The 15,987-nt window shown below is 40.9% G+C and overlaps 1 protein-coding gene across 2 annotated transcripts in view; it reads right to left on the bottom strand.

The window, feature by feature from the left end:
- The window catches only part of AGPAT5 (1-acylglycerol-3-phosphate O-acyltransferase 5), a 60,246-nt gene that overhangs the window by 19,432 nt on the left and 24,827 nt on the right, over window positions 1-15,987 (bottom strand). For both annotated transcript variants that reach the window (XR_006293859.1, XM_043557529.1), the window contains exon 5: window positions 5,750-5,840. Coding sequence is in view for 1 of the 2 variants with exons in the window: in XM_043557529.1 (XP_043413464.1) it covers window positions 5,750-5,840 (91 nt within the window). In the remaining variant the exon portion in view is untranslated. The remainder of the gene's footprint in view (window positions 1-5,749; window positions 5,841-15,987) is intronic.

The following is a 15,987-nucleotide window of genomic DNA, read 5'->3' as shown; positions in this document are numbered from 1 at the left end:
AGAGGAAAGAAAACAGGAAGTGGTTTCCTCTTCTCTTTCCTTTAGATATACAGTTCACAAATCAATTTCTTTTGTACACGGTGGGAAATAATTACCTTTACAGTCACAAGAAAAGACAGTTCTAGTAGAAACCGAGCTTTCCCAGTTGAAGAATTTAAAGGAAGAACAGTCAGCAATGAAAAATTATTATCTACAGGACAAATTATTCATTTCCCCCCTTTTGGTAACTTTGAGAAAGATCTACAACTCAGGGAAAAATGACAGACCAATAATTGATCGATTATAGGTGAGTGGCGGCGTTATCAGATTAAAAAGAGTGTATGTCATTATTATGCCATTTTGAGAATTACTTAAAAACACTTGATCTGGCATTACAAAATTAGTGTGGATTTTTAAGAGATAAGTAACTTCTGGGAGCTATACTAAACAGTCATCTCAGTAAGATTGTAAGACATAAGGTAAATATTCATCTTAACTTGTTTTAAAAATACTAAGTTAAGAAACATTAGTATTAAATATAATTCCACAGAGAAAGATAAGCGAAGCCCCTGTGTGTGTCTCAGCCACTCCCCGCCCCCAACGTGACTGTAGTTGGACACGGAGCCTTAAGGAGGTAATTAAGGTGAAATGAGGTCCTAAGCGTGGGGCCCTGATCCGACAGGACCAGTCTCCTCATAGAAAGAGACCTCTGTGTGTGAGCACACGGAAAGCAGGCCACGTGAAGGCACGGCCAGAAGGGAGACCAAGCTACGAGGTAGGAAGGGAAGTCTCACCAAAACCAACCCTGTGGGCACCTTGATCTTGAACTTTCCGGCTTCAGGGCTGTGAGAAAATCAGTGTCTGTTTAAGCCCCCAGCGTGCTGTCTCATCACGGCGGCCAAGGGGATTAGCACAGGCCCGAAAACCCAGACTGAGATTACAACTCTGAATAATTATTACACAGCAAATAAATCTATTTCCACATAAACATTTGTTTTGCCCAACTGAAAGCAGTATGGCAATATTCAAATAGGAACACACACACACACACACACACACACACACACACACACTCAGGTAAATTTTACAAAAGAAGTCAGAAGTCCTTGAATACTAAACCACACAAGAATTCTACATTACTTTTCACACAAACACAGTAATCCCGGATTATACCCATTCTGTCATGCAAACTTATCATACCTCAACAAATGGCGATCTGCCCAGCGACAAGATATAATAAAATGTCTGTGTTAACATATTTAAAGTGAATGAAGCAGGGCATCACACATTCCAAGAGGCAAAACTGCTGGAAAACGGCACGCTGGGGTTTTCGGAAAGTGGATCACCGCTCCATCAGCGGGATGTCTCCTGCAGAGGCCGGGGCAGGACCTCCCACGTAACCAGGAATACTCCAGCTTCTCGCTCGTCTGCCCTCTCCCCGTACTCACTGCTCTTTCAAGAGGACGGCTCTCACGGTTCCCCTTCTCCGCCTCTCACCCATTCCTTCCCACGGAAACGCAGCCCTTCCTCACCTCCACCTGCTGAAATTCTTCCCGGCCCAGCCCAAGTGTTTCCCCCTCCACACAGCCCTGCTGAGCCCACATGTGCAGGTAATCTAACCTAAAGCATACTCTGCTTATCCCTACCTTATTCTAGTTTGATGTAACTGCGTAGAAATCTGATTTCAACATCACTGAGGTAGGCAGCCTCTAAACTGGTCCCCCACTACCCCCATGTATTCACACTCCCATGTAATCTGCTCTTGAGCGTGGCTGGACCTAGTGATGTGCTTCTAACACATAAGATATGGCGAAATGACGAGACGTCACTTCCAGAATTAGGTTACAGGAAGACCGTGACTTCTGTCTTGCTCACCCTACTCTATGCTCTCACCGTTCCACTACGTCCTCCACGGTCCCTCCCCACCCCTCTCTGCTCTGGTGATCGAGGGGAGTGAGTGGTCATGTCCTGAAGAGCTCAGTGGAGAGACCCGACTGGCAAGAAACGGCCAGTGAGGACCTGAGGCCTGTCGACAGCCATGTGAGAGGGCGTTTACCAGATCCTCCCTGGGGGGGCCCTGAAATGACTGCAGCCAGTGACAGTCCCGGAGCAAGAAGCCGCCAGCTAAACCACACCGGGACTCCTGGCCCACACCAACTGGGAGATAACACATGTTTACTGTTTGGGGCCACGCGAGGGCTTGGGATAATTTGTTACACATCAACAGATGATGAATACAACTCTGTTTCATTTCTGCTATTTAATTATAACCTCCTAGAAAACATCAGAGTTAGTTCCACCACCTTAGCGGAACGTTTTACATATTCAAAATTTAATAAAGATTTGTTAATATTTAAAGGTAGAATACTGTACTGTTTTAAAAACAAAATCAGCAGACTCTGAGCATCTAATGCATTCCAGGAAACTTCTCTCAAGGCCAACTCTGTTCAACTCATAAAAAACACAAGTGTTTCAAGATGAAATCGATCATACAGTAACAACGAAATGTGTCAAATTTTACAATACACGTGAAAAGCAGCAAGAAAAAAAATTCCCCACATGTTTATTATTTCCCTTTCACCTTATCTAATCCAAAACTATAATTCTGGAACAGAATTAACATGGCTACACGAGACGACACATAAGAGTAGTTGAAAATTTATATAGTGTAAGGTCTATATTCAAGTTTATCAAGAATCCCCCCTCCCCACCCCACACACAAAAAGAATCCCACAACTGACTCATCTATAAGCTATTTTAAGTTTCAGAGTAAAATATACATTTTGTTGAAGTCAGAACTCAGCCATCTAGAATCTTTAGAGAAGGAATAATCTTAGAGACAGAATTTTCTGCAACTCTAAACATTTACCCCACAAAAATTCCAAATTTTAGTAATTTTAGATCACTGTTTCCTTTCTAAAATATGAAAATTAGAGGGGCGCCTGGGTGGCTTGGTCGGTTAAGCATCTGACTTCGGCTCAGGTCATGATCTCAACGGCCCGTGAGTTCGAGCCCCGCGTCGGGCTCTGGGCTGACTGCTCAGAGCCTGAGCCTGTTCCAGATTCTGTCTCCCTCTCTCTCTGCCCCTCCCCTGTTCATGCTCTGTCTCAAAAATAAATAAACGTTAAAAAAAATTTTTTTTTAAATATGAACATTAGAGAGCAGCTCAATAGGGACACCTGGGTAGTTCAGTCGGTTGTTTGTCCGACTTCAGCTCAGGTCACGATCTGGTGGTTCGTGGGTCGAGCCCCGTGTCGGGCTCTGTGCTGACCGCTCAGCCTGCTTTGGATTCTGGGTCTTCCTCTCTCTGCCCCTCCACCACTCATGCTCGCTCATGCTCTCTTTCTCAAAAATAAACAAACATTAAAAAAACCCCAGCTCAATACACAAAATCAGACATCTTTACAACAGCACTTTTCTGAGACTAATATATAAATGTGAACTGTACCTCCCCAAGGGAAGGATAGAAAATGCAACATTCTCTAACACTTTTGGACATAAAACCCTTTTTTAAAAAAGCCATGTAGCTGTGACTTCTGTTGTAAGATATGCTTTTATTATTTTTTTGATTTTTAACTTTTAGTTCTCCCTTGAGATAGGTTATTTTTAGGCTTTTATTTTAATTTCAGTAGGTTAACACGCGGTGTTGTATTAGTTTCAGGTGTATATTATAGTGATTCTACATTTCCACACCTCACCTGGTGCTCATTATGACAAGCGTACTCCGTTATCTCCATCATCTCTTTAACCCACCCCCCTGTCCACCTCCCTCTGTACCATCAATTTGTTCTCTATAGCTAAGAGTCTGTTTCTTGGTTTGTCTCTCTTTTTCCCCCACCATGTTCATTTGTTTTGTTTCTTAAATTCCACATATAAGTGAAACCACATGATGCAGGTCTTTCTCTGACTGATTTTGCTTAGCATTATACTCTCTGGCTCTACCCATATCATTGAAAAAGGCAAGATTTCATTCTTTTTGATGGCTCAGTGTGTATTTATTTATGTATTCATATGCACACATATACCACATCTTTATCCAATCATCAGTCAATGGACATTTGGGCTCTTTCCATACTTTGGCTGTTGTTGATAGTGCTGCTATGAACATTGGGGTGCATGTGTCCCTCTGAGTCGGTATTTTTGTATCCTTTGGGTAAATACCTAGTAGTGCAATGGCTGGACCACAGGGTAGTTCTAGTTCTATTTTTAACTTTTTGAGGAACCTCCACACTGTTCTCCAGAGCGGCTGCACCAACCTGCATTCCCACCAGCAGTGCACGAGGGTTCCTCCTTCTCCACATCCTCACCAAAGACATCCTGCTGTTTCCTGTGTTGTTGATTTTAGTCATTCTGACAGTTGTGAGGTGATGTTTCCTTGTGGTTTTGGTTTGTGTTTCCCTGACGAGTGATGCTGAGCATCACTGGCCTTTGGGCTGGTTGAGGGAGGTTGTCTACTGGGCAACCAAACCTCTAGGTCTAAAGTCAGAGATATGGATGGGAGAAAGGTTTTTGTGAGTCATCAGCAACCAAATCAATGGAGGCCAACGCTAGGGATGTGGATGAAGCCCACAGGGAAACACGAAAATGCAATGAATGGGAGACCAGCCGACAACAGACACAACATATGAAACGGGAGAGAGTGAAGCAGAAGAGGAGGCTGGAAAGGAGACTGAGCAGGAATCACCCGACAGGGAGAAGGACATGGAGACAAGCCCTACAGAAGTCTAGGGAAAGAATTTCAGTAAGGAAAAGTATCAAGAATTCTGTTTCAGATCACAATGAATTAATTAAAATTAACAAAGTTAGTTGGGATGAGCACTGGGTGTTGTATGGAAACCAATTTGACAATAAATTTCATATTAAAAAAAAATTTACAAAATTAAGACTTCATTGCCCCTGATACACCACCTCATGTGGGCAGGAGCTACCACGCTGGGGAGAGCAGACAGAGAAAACACTCCACTGCTGCAGCCAATCCTTCCAGACGGCACTGCACAGACCCTGGCAGAACGCCATCAACCAGACATCTGCTCAGTGAGTGTCCGGTGATCCGTGTACGGAGATCGTATACTAACTCAATCTTCAAGGACAACTTTGAAAACACGGCATGGCCACTGTTTTCTGTTGACATCCCAGTTTGGCTAAAGTGAGCAGCTTATAGGTGTATTAGTTGTCCAACATTCTAAAATAAGGACACCGGAAACGTTCCTGTCTGGGGGGACATTAATAATTTCCAAGTACTTTGTGTAACATGCTCCAACAGGAACTTCACATATCTTCTAGCTTCATTCTTACACCCAGTTAGGTACACCTATGAGGTACGTGTTTCTTAAGAGACGAGAAAACAAGGTCTGTAACATGAGGCAACTTGCAGCCACATAGCTAGCAGACGTCAGAGTCTGGATTCCAACCCAGGTCTGTAAGCCCACAGAACCCAAATCCTTTCCACCACACAGAAGCCACACGAGGAAAAAGGCTCCATCTGCACAGTCGGGTACCTAGACAGATTTTAAATAAACCCATGGCACTGAAATACGTATTTAGCAAGCGCTTGAAATTAATCTTTCAGACATATATAATAACACGCATATGAATTAATTGAGAAACTTCATTTCCTAAGAGGCAATTAATATATGCACTCACCAAAGAAATGAACCAGTGAATTCATTTCCATTGTTGTAAAACATAAATAAATATCTTCTCCAGGAAGAAAAACTGCAAAGGTATCTTTAAAAATTATTTTTTCAAATACTGTCAAAGTTTTACTTACCTTCTTTAGCAGCAAATGTTTGACTAGCTGAAATAACTTTTGTTAGTTCTGGGTTATACCTTGTTCCTTCTGGAAAAATCACAAGATACATCTGTGAAGCAGAAAGAAACATGGTTTGTTTCGTGTGAGCTTTTTTTGTGGTTCTTGTTAATGCCAATGCGAAGGGAGTAGATTCTATGGTGGGAAAAATGTATATTCATTTTACACATGATTCATTTCCAGCAGAGCAACCGAAATGCAAAAAACAAATGCAATTAAGTCTTAAAACGGATTATATTTAAAATGCAGTCCTACATACACTGGTAGGTCAATCATTAAGAATCTAACAATGTTTCTAATTACACACTAATATTCCTTAATTAAAAATTTGCCCATGAAATGCTGACTCATAAAGAGCTTTTTTTGCCCTAAGATTCTGAAAAACGACTTTTTTAAAAGTTGCAAATGTCACGCATCAGTGTCCCTAAGTATCGATAAGAAAAGCACATCTCATTTGAGGCAATATCTAAATTTCCACAGTATAAAATATACTTAAGTATTCATATTGTAAAAGATTCCCACAGTGTTCTTATTTTACGGAGCTCCCTTACTGCATTTTAAATAATTCAATTTATTAGCAGTTTCATAAACTGAAATAATGCATGTATAAGTAAAAAAGGAAGGTGAATGTTTACTAAGTAATCAATTCATCTGAGCTTTTACTTCTATCTGCTTGGAAAAATACAGACCATAAAAATATACAATGAGAAACTCCTAACTTGATTTTTTCTTTCTTTTCAAAAATTTTTAAAAAATTCTAATTAGTTAACATATGATACAACATTGGGAGAAACTCCTAACTTTAGAACTCAGTTACCAAAACTACATCAACATGGTTAAGTGACAGCCAAAAGACAAAAGTAAGGCATTCATATCAAATCTTTTCCAGTACAAACAGAATACAGGAGACAAAAGGATAGCGGGAGAGAAGGAAAGAAAATTCTGTTCATTTAATCCACCCTCATCAGATCGTAGGTAATGCTGTCTGTCTAGATGTCTAGTACAGAAGCATTCCCTTATCTGAATGATTTGATTGTAAAACTCCTACCTAATGAACCTTTGTGACAGTTCAAATTTTTTCATTAGACAAGCTTATGATTACTCTCTTTCAATCTTCTAGGTGAAAAACTTCAATTAATGGTGGCTCTACAATTCTGCATTTTCAGCTTCCCTGAAAATAGATTAACTTTTTATTTATCTATATAAATTGTCTTTGGAGCCCACTATTTTTGCCAAACATAGAAATTAATAGATTTCTATGTACCTTAGTATTGGATAATAAAGATTAACCAGAGCTACCAAGAAAATGTAGAAAAATGGGCAAAATTAAGAAAAAAGTTAAGAATTCCTTATTATATTCCAGTAAGTAGAAGGAAAAACAGGGAAAAAAATTAAAATTAGTTCCAAAAACCACAAATTCACTATTAGGAGAATACATTTTAAATAAGTGAAGTTTGTATTCAACGCCATGAAAGCAATTACTGATGGATTTTAGCTTTTAGTTCAAGCACTCAAAAATAAAATGATTCAGGGCACCTGGGTGGCTCAGTTGGTAAAGCATCCGACTTCCGCTCAGGTCATAATCTTGCGGTTTGTGAGTTCGAGCCCCGTGTCGGGGCTCAGAGCCTGGAGCCTGCTTCAGTTTCTGTGTTTCCCCCTCTCTCTGCCCCTCCCATGCTCATGCTCTGTCTCTCTCTGTCTTTCAATAATAAATAAAGGTTAAAAAAAATTTTTTTAATAAAAATGATTCATGATTTGAATGATTAATAATTCAAGTGGTTATTATTTTCTGTCTCTTTACATGTTTAATTAAAAAGAGAACTGATGGTCAGCAAGAAGGCAAGAATGAACAATTCATTCAGGATTCATTCAAGAAATATTTCTTATACACCTAGTATTATGTGCCAGGTACTCTAGAGGGTAATGAAATAGATATGGTTTTGGAGACAGGTGAGAAAAAAGTACATTAAACAAATAAATTTTAAAAATATAATGACACAGGAGTGCCTGAGTGGCTCAGTTGGTTAAGTGCCTGACACTCGGTTTCGGCTCAGGTCATGATCTCAGTTCGTGAGTTTCAGCCCCACATCAGGCTCTGTGCTGGCAGCACGGAGCCTGCTTGGGTTTCTCTTTCTCCCTCTCTCTCTGCCCCTCCCCAACTTGCACTGTCTCTGTCTCACTGGAAATAAACAAACTTAAACGAAATACAAATAAAAATGTAATTACACTTATATGCCCGTGTAGAAAAAGAGCAAGACGTTATGAAGGAGAGCAACAAGAGGGTGACTGAATGCACGGTGGGTCTGAGACCTAAGGAATGGGGAAAGAACAAGTGCTTTTGCCACAGATGCAGAACAAGGCAAGAACGCCCACTCTCACCAGTTCTGGTCAAAGCTAGACTAGAGGTTCTGGCCAGGGCACTCCAGGCAAGACAAAAAAACCAAAAGGCATCCAGATTAAAAGAAAGAAATGAAACTGTACTTATACACAAATGACAGGACTCTCCATGTAGGAAATCCTAAGAAACGTTACTATTTTTAGATGTTACTGGATAATAAATAAGTTTAGCAAGGTTACAGAAGAAAATATCAATATACAAAAATCAACCGTATGTTTACATGCTATCAGCATGTAATAAAATTTTTTAAAATGCCATCTACAATAGCGTCAAAAAACAGGAAACTAAGAATTTATTTTGGCAAATGTGGTTAACTTTTGCAAAATGTGTGTAAATTTGTATGCTCTGAAACCATGAAACACTGCTGAGAGACATTAAAGAAGACCTAAATACTGCGCTTTTGGATCCAAACATTCAGTATCGTTGTGATATCACTCTTCCCAGATGGATCTACAGATTCAATGCAATTGAAGTAAAAAACCAGCAAGCTTTTATGCAGAAATTGACAACTGATTTCAGAATTTATATGGAAATGCAAAGGACCGAAAACAGCCAAGCACCTTTGAAAAAGAACAAATTTAGAAGACTTAACTACACCAGATTTCAAAACTTACTGTAATGCAAGGGTAATCAAGATAGTGTAGTGCGGGCATGGGGATACACGTATAGATCAGTGCCAACAGAACAAATGGTTCACAAACAGACCTGTATATATGAAATCAATTTATTTCAAACAATGGGGAAAAGAATAACCTTGTCAATAAGTGGTGATGGATATCCGTATTTAGACACAGGAGCCTTGGCCTTACACCAGATATACAAGTTAACTCGAAACGGGCCAGAGACCTAAATGCATGCTGAAACTATAAACCTTCTAAAATAGGGCAGAAAAGGCAAAAATTTTAGGAGAGAAAAATCAATAAACTGCACTTAGGCAAAAATCTTAAAACTTTTTTGAAGATTCTGTTGGGATATGAAAGGGCAAGCCACAAATGCAAATTCTTAGCAGTTACATTTTAACGCCCAAACCCGCCCGTTACTCCACAAAGCAGGCGATCTTCTATAGGAAATCATATCTACAAAGACCGTAACCAAAGCACACAGAACACAACAGTCTGGATGCTCAGTTTCACATCCCAGACTCCACTCGCAGGCCCCGATCCCCGGGATGACCTCCTCATCCCCTCTGTGCCTTAAGCTTCCCTGTCTACAAGATGAAATGACAGTTTACATACTGTAATGACAAAAGGTGATAACTTGTGTAATCTACGTTAACACAGTGCTTGGCACAAAATAACAGTGCGATTTGCTGTTGTTAAAAGTAAAACACATCTGCTTTAGAAACGTGAGATGGCAGGGAGAGGACGTATGTGGTTCAAAGAAAGGCACATGACAGGAGCAGCTGGGAGCGCGACCCCAGATGCAGCTCAGCGCCTCATTCTCGAGAACAACTGCCCCTAGAGGCTGTGCGACCAAGGCAGGTCTGGCTCTCTCCAGCGCCAGCGGACTGTGGCACACAGCAGACGTAGAGTCAAGACCGCCAAGTCAAACTTCCTTCCTCCTTCCGCGGTTCACATCTGATGACCTCCTCAGCACCTCGTTCACACTGCTAACAAAAAAGGCAGCTGTCTTCTTTAGTTCCCATGGAAACGGAGAAGGTGGCAACAGAGGACAGGAAGGACTAAACATGGAGCATCAGGGCAAGATAAAACTACCACAAAGCAGTGTGACATTCCTGGACCCACTTCTCAGTTAAGGAAAATTCCCGCTCAAGGACAGGGAAGCCCCAGGAATGACAGAGAACTGACAGTTCCAAACAAACCAAATCATGTAGATTACTGCTACTGTGCATAGAAATCTTTTATTCTGCTAAAGTTTCATTCGGAAGGAACCAGAGATTGTTTCCTTTAACAGGGACTGACTTTGCACAGAAGATCTATATTCAAGATGCGATAAACCATTCTAAGCACAGATGCTTCAGCGTCTAATGGAAACCAGTGAGCAATTCCATATTAAAATTCCATTCAAAAAGAAAAGAGCTTCTTAAGAGTTTAAAATATACTCGTATTCAACCAGTTATGGAACTGATGACTTTCTATTAAAAATAGCCTTTCCTCCATGCATTGGCTAAATTAATTTACTTTTAATTGAGTTTCAGTTTCATTCCCAAATGAAGACTCAGGATAGCTGTGAGATAAAAGGAAACACATGAGAATTTAAAAAAATTTTTTTTAATGTTTATTTATTTTTGAGAGAGAGACAGAATGCGAGTGGGTTGGGGCAGAGAGAGAGGGAGGCGCAGAATCTGAAGCAGGCTGCAGGCTCCAAGTTGTCAGCACAGAGCCTGACGTGGGGCTCGAACTCACGGACCGCGAGATCATGACCTGAGCCGAAGTCAGACACTCAACCGACTGAGCCACCCAGGTGCCCCTACACGTGAGAATATTAAGCACCACGTGGCAGGCTCTTTATATTGTTTCCTTCCCCTCTGGTTTTTAAAATTCTATCTAGTTCACTAAGTATTTTCAAAGCAGACATATTTATATGGAAATAGTATCTCAGAACTTAACAAACTTTGATTAGCTAGACATCTTTTATTTACTTCTCTCTCTTTAAATGAAAAGCCATTTCGGATCGAGATGTGCAGAATATAAACAAGATGGTTCATCTCTGCTTTCCTCCCCCAAAATTAATGCAGTCTGGCAAACCACAACTTTTAAAAAAGGTTTTTCTAAAATAACGACCAGACACATTCAACTCATTACATTTACAGAGAAAAAAAATGCAAAAAAGCAGCAGGATACAAAGTAACAATCTCTCAAAGAGCTTATAATTTAAGCATGAAAGTACTACATGTATGATTAGAAAAAAAAACTACAAAGTCATGTAAATGCATACATGCATGTGGCGGGCAGAATAATGTCCCCTCCCCCAACGTCCACATCCTCGCGCTCAGAATCTGCGGACATTATGGAACGTGGCAGGGGTCTCAGAGCTGCTGACTGTGGACTGCACAACAATGAGGTTAGCCTAGAATGTCCCGGTGTGCCCCGTGTTAACAATGAGCATTCTTAAACAGGAAAGAAGGAGACCAAAGAGTCAGAACCCGAATGCTGGCAAAAAAAGACCAGCCCGGCCACTGTTGGCTCTGAAGACAGAAGAAGTCATGAGGTAAGGAATGAGGGCAAACTCTAGAATCCAAAAAAGGCAAGAATATGGATTCTCCCTTCGAGTCTCCAGAGGACCTCAGCCCCAAAGACACTGTGATTCTGTCCAGTGAGACCCAGTTTGCACTGCTCATCTCTGGAATGGTGAAGATAATGTTGTCACTTTTTCTGGCTTTTTTCTGGGGTATGACTGACAATAAAAATTGTATACATTTAAGGTGCACAATGTGATGTCTTAATGCACATAGACACTGTGAAATGATTACCACAAAGTAATTAAGCTATCCACCACGTGGCATAGTTACCATATTTTTTGTGTGTGCTTAAAATCTGCTCTGTTAACAATTTTCAAGTATACAATACAGCATTACTAACTATGGTCACCATGCTGTACCTTACGTGTCCAGAACTTAGTCCTCTTAAAACCGAAAGTTTGTACCCTTTGACTAACATATTCCCCATTCCCCCGAACCCCAACCCCCAAGCCACCGTTCTATGAATTCAACTTTTTAAAATCCCACATATAGTGAGACCATGCAGTATTTGTCGCTCTGGGTCCAGTTTATTTCACTTAGTGTAATGCCCTCACGGTTCATCTCTGCTGTCGTAAGTGACGGGACTTCCTTCTTTTTAATACTGAAAGATGTTCCGCTGTGTATACATACTATATACTATTTATTCACTCATTTGATGATACACATTTAGGTTGTTTCCATACCTTGGCTACTGTGAATAATGCTGCAGTGAACAAGAGAGCAGGAAATACTGTTTCCTCTGGATATACACCCAGAAGTTGATTGCTACATATGATATTTCTATTTTTAAACTTCTCAGGAAACCCCATTCCGTTTTTCATAACGGCTGTTCTAATATATAGCCCCGCCAGAAACATCTAACGGTTCTCTTTTTTCAAAATCCCTTCCAACCCTGATCTTCTGACCTTAGCGGACAGTCATGCTAACAGGTGTTAGGTGTTAACGGCCATGTGCTGGGACTGGCATTGCCCTGACAATGAGTGAGGCGGAACACCTTTTCATACACCTGTCGGCCATTTGTAGGCCTTCTTTGGATGAACATCTATTCAAGTTCTTCGCCCATTTTTTTCTTTGGGTTATTGGCTTTTTTGCTAGTGAATTACAGGTTAACTTTGGAAATTAACAACAGATACGCAGTTTGCAAGTATTTTCTCCCATTCTGTAGGTTTTTTCCTTTTGTGAATTACTTCCTTTGTTGCACAGAAACTTCTTAGTCTGGTGTGGTGTGGTCCTACTTGTGTAGTTTTGCTCCTGCTGCCACAGCCAAAATTTGTGTGACTTAAGCCAGGGAGCTTGTGGTCATTTGTTATAGCTGCAATAGTAAACTAATACGATAAGCATCGTTTTCAAACATGTTACTTAATCCCAGCTACCAAATTAAGTAATTATGAATAGATGGAACATATAAGGAAAACAAGCTTAGAAAAGTTAAGTGACCTGTGCAAAGTACCAAAGTTTAAATGGCAGATCTGAGAGTCAACAAATGTGATTTCGAAGCCAACACTCCTATCCCTGAGGCTGCCTCCATTTTAAGAAGGAACCTGAGTAAAAGTTGGAAAACCAGGGGCTCAGTCAGTTGAGCATCCGACTCTTGATCTCAGCTCAGGTCATGATCTCACAGTTTGTGGGTTCAAGCCCTGTGTCAGGCTCTGCGCTGACAGTGTGGAGCCTGCTTGGGATTCTCTCTCTCCCTCTGTCTCTGCCCCTCCCCCATTGCGCTGTCTCTCAAAATAAATAAATTTTAAAAACTACTTTAAAAAAAGTTTGAAAAACAACAATAAAGTGTAAGACGCTAATATTCGTGCCATAAATTGTACTAGCTCAAATGCTGACTCTATGACTTCTAGAGATGAAGTAGTGATTTTTACAAATGTTTCATTTGCACCCACAACTGGTAAGTACCATATGAAAATATTGTCCCAGCTGTAATTACTGAGTAGATATATTTCTTAGTAATTTATAATGCAGATATATTTTTTGGAAACAAAATTCTGCAGTCTCTCAAATAATACTAATAATGATAAAAGCTGATTTAATCAGGAAATAGATTCCTATGAGGATATTTAGCCCTATGAAAGTGGACTTATTTCATACATTCTGCCATGTCAGTTACTTGATTAACTTCCAGAAACAGATTAAATAACAAAGAAAGTCTGTTTCACGGTGCTTAAATATGAAAAGCTGACGCAATTGTACAGATTCTAAGAATCCACACCTTAGACCATAGTGGCCTCAAAGCGACAACCACTCACAGCACTGCCAGTCTATTGTTCAACGCTGTTGCATGAACATCAAAAAGCTAGTCTTTTGCCTTGAAAAACAGACAGGTTCCCAAAGTAAAAAACTAGGTTATGTGAACAGGACCTCCCACTGAAAATTTAAAAAGCTGGATATAACATCATTTTAAAACTATCAAAGAGCTGACAAGATAATAAGACCAAAATTAACACAAACACAGTAAAGCAGAAGTACGCATACCACACAACTTTTGCTTTAACAGACTGAAAAGTGAGCGGAATAAAAATCAAAGCGCACGGACCTTCTATTAAGAGGGAAAAGAAGTGAAGGGAACATCATTGGCTACACTTTCGGGGCAAAAATAAACCAGACGTCAAAATCAGTCTCACGTGGATGTGCGATCTTGGTCCAGTTAACCTCAAGTTCACAATCTAGTTTGGATGGGCTCAGACTAGAGAAGCCTTAAGGGGGCCAGCTAAAACAAATGCAAATATTCTCTGGAGGAAGGCACTTTCTAAGCTTTGAGCTGACTTCCACAAATAATTTTCCAAATACAATCAGCAGCAAATAAAGATAAGCAAGCACACAGGGAAAGAAAGTACCATGAGCAGGAACTGGGAGAAAATAACAAGGCTTCACATACTGAGATCACTAAACACATATTTTACTCAATACATCTCTTAAATGATGCCTTCAACATTTAAAGAAACAAAGTTTGACGATTAAAACAAAAATGGCAGATTTGATAGTAACTGCAGAGTACAGCACGCCATGAAAAGTACAGTCAACTTAAAGCACAGGTGTTAAATGGATCTGGGGTACAGTGGACTCATCTTGGAACAAAAGAAAGGACTAACCAGCGGAAAGACTGGAGAAACTGAATAGTTCAATTAACAGGATGACACCAACGTTTCTTAGTTTTGACAAATGTGCCATGGTTAGGAAAGATTCTAATATTAAACGTTAACATTAAAACCGGGCCAAGAATAAATGGGAACTCTGTACTATCTATGCAACGCTTCTGTAAATCTAAGATTATTCCAAGTTTTAGAACACATTAACAAAAAAGAGGAGGCTTAGGACAAAGACTATTACAAGGAGAACAACGAAACACTGGACAATCTGCAAAGTGAACCCTCCGAGGAGTTGAGGTTGCACAGCGACCAACCCCCCTGGAGATCTAAGGGAAGAAGCAATTCGAAAGAGAGACGAGATCGTGCGCTCGTTGACTTGGGCAAATGCCAACAGATGCCAATAAAAAGATTCGGTTAACATTCTAACAAATTGCAAAAGGCTGAATGTGAGCTAGTTCTCCAGAAGAACCCCTGGGGGCTGCAGACACAGGAGGATTTACCACAGCTCACAAGGTCTACTCCACAGACCACACACACACACACACACACACACACACCCCAAAAAAGAAAAGAAAGAGAAAGAAAACCTGGGTCAGGACAACATCTGGCAACATCACCCTGAATGAAGATGATGAGGCAGGCTTGAGGGGACCCGAAGCAGCAGCTGGGGCTGGGGAAGCACACAGCCTGGCACCCAGCACGGAGCCCTCGCCTCTCTCTCTCCCGTGGGACGACATTCTTAAATTCTCAAAGTGCTGAAAATCCCGTGCAGCTGGGGGAAATGAACAGAAAGGAAAAACTCTCCACAGAGGATGGGGCAGGAACCCATCCTGGGCACAGACTCAGAGCTGGGAGCAAGGCAGGATCGGAGAAGGCTCCACCCCTAAGACCCTCTCCCCCTCACCCTCCACCCCTGCCAAACTAGGAAGATTTCTGTTGGGGCAGACGCAGAAAGGACACCAACTCTACGTGTAGTGCAAAAAAGCGAAGGAAAAATCTCCAGAAAAACACCTCCCACCCTAAACACAGAGTAACGAATGCTACAGTAATTGAAGTCTGTGAAAAACATTACTGCAATAGTAAAACCCAAATCCAGGAAAACTGACTAGATGGACTCCAGCCCTCCATGAAGTCCTAGCAAAAAAGAAAAGTGTACCCATTCTCGGGTACCAAAACTACTTCTATCTTGACTGTCCTACTCAAGAGGCCCAACTTTCCACAAAATCGCAGAAGGTATAAAAAAGCAAAGGCAAGGTAATGCACAGTCTGAAGAAACCGAGCAATCAAAAATTTCAGATTCAGGGAGAGTCGAGATGCTGTAATTACCAGAAGGGGGATTTAAAGTAACTACTAACGACACGACCAAGGGCCCAGTAGATGGGGTGGGCGAGCCTCATGGTCAGATGGATACTTTAGCACGGACCCAGACATGGTGACACAGCAGCAAAGGGGAACAGTGGGAATGAGAGGCACGAACAGACGTGAAGAATGCCTTGCCCTGGCTCAT

Source organism: Prionailurus bengalensis, chromosome B1 (assembly GCF_016509475.1).
Source record: "Prionailurus bengalensis isolate Pbe53 chromosome B1, Fcat_Pben_1.1_paternal_pri, whole genome shotgun sequence".
NCBI lineage: Eukaryota > Metazoa > Chordata > Mammalia > Carnivora > Felidae > Prionailurus > Prionailurus bengalensis.
The sequence above is the reverse complement of the archived record's forward strand: the minus strand, read 5'-3'. Positions and strand labels throughout refer to the sequence as shown.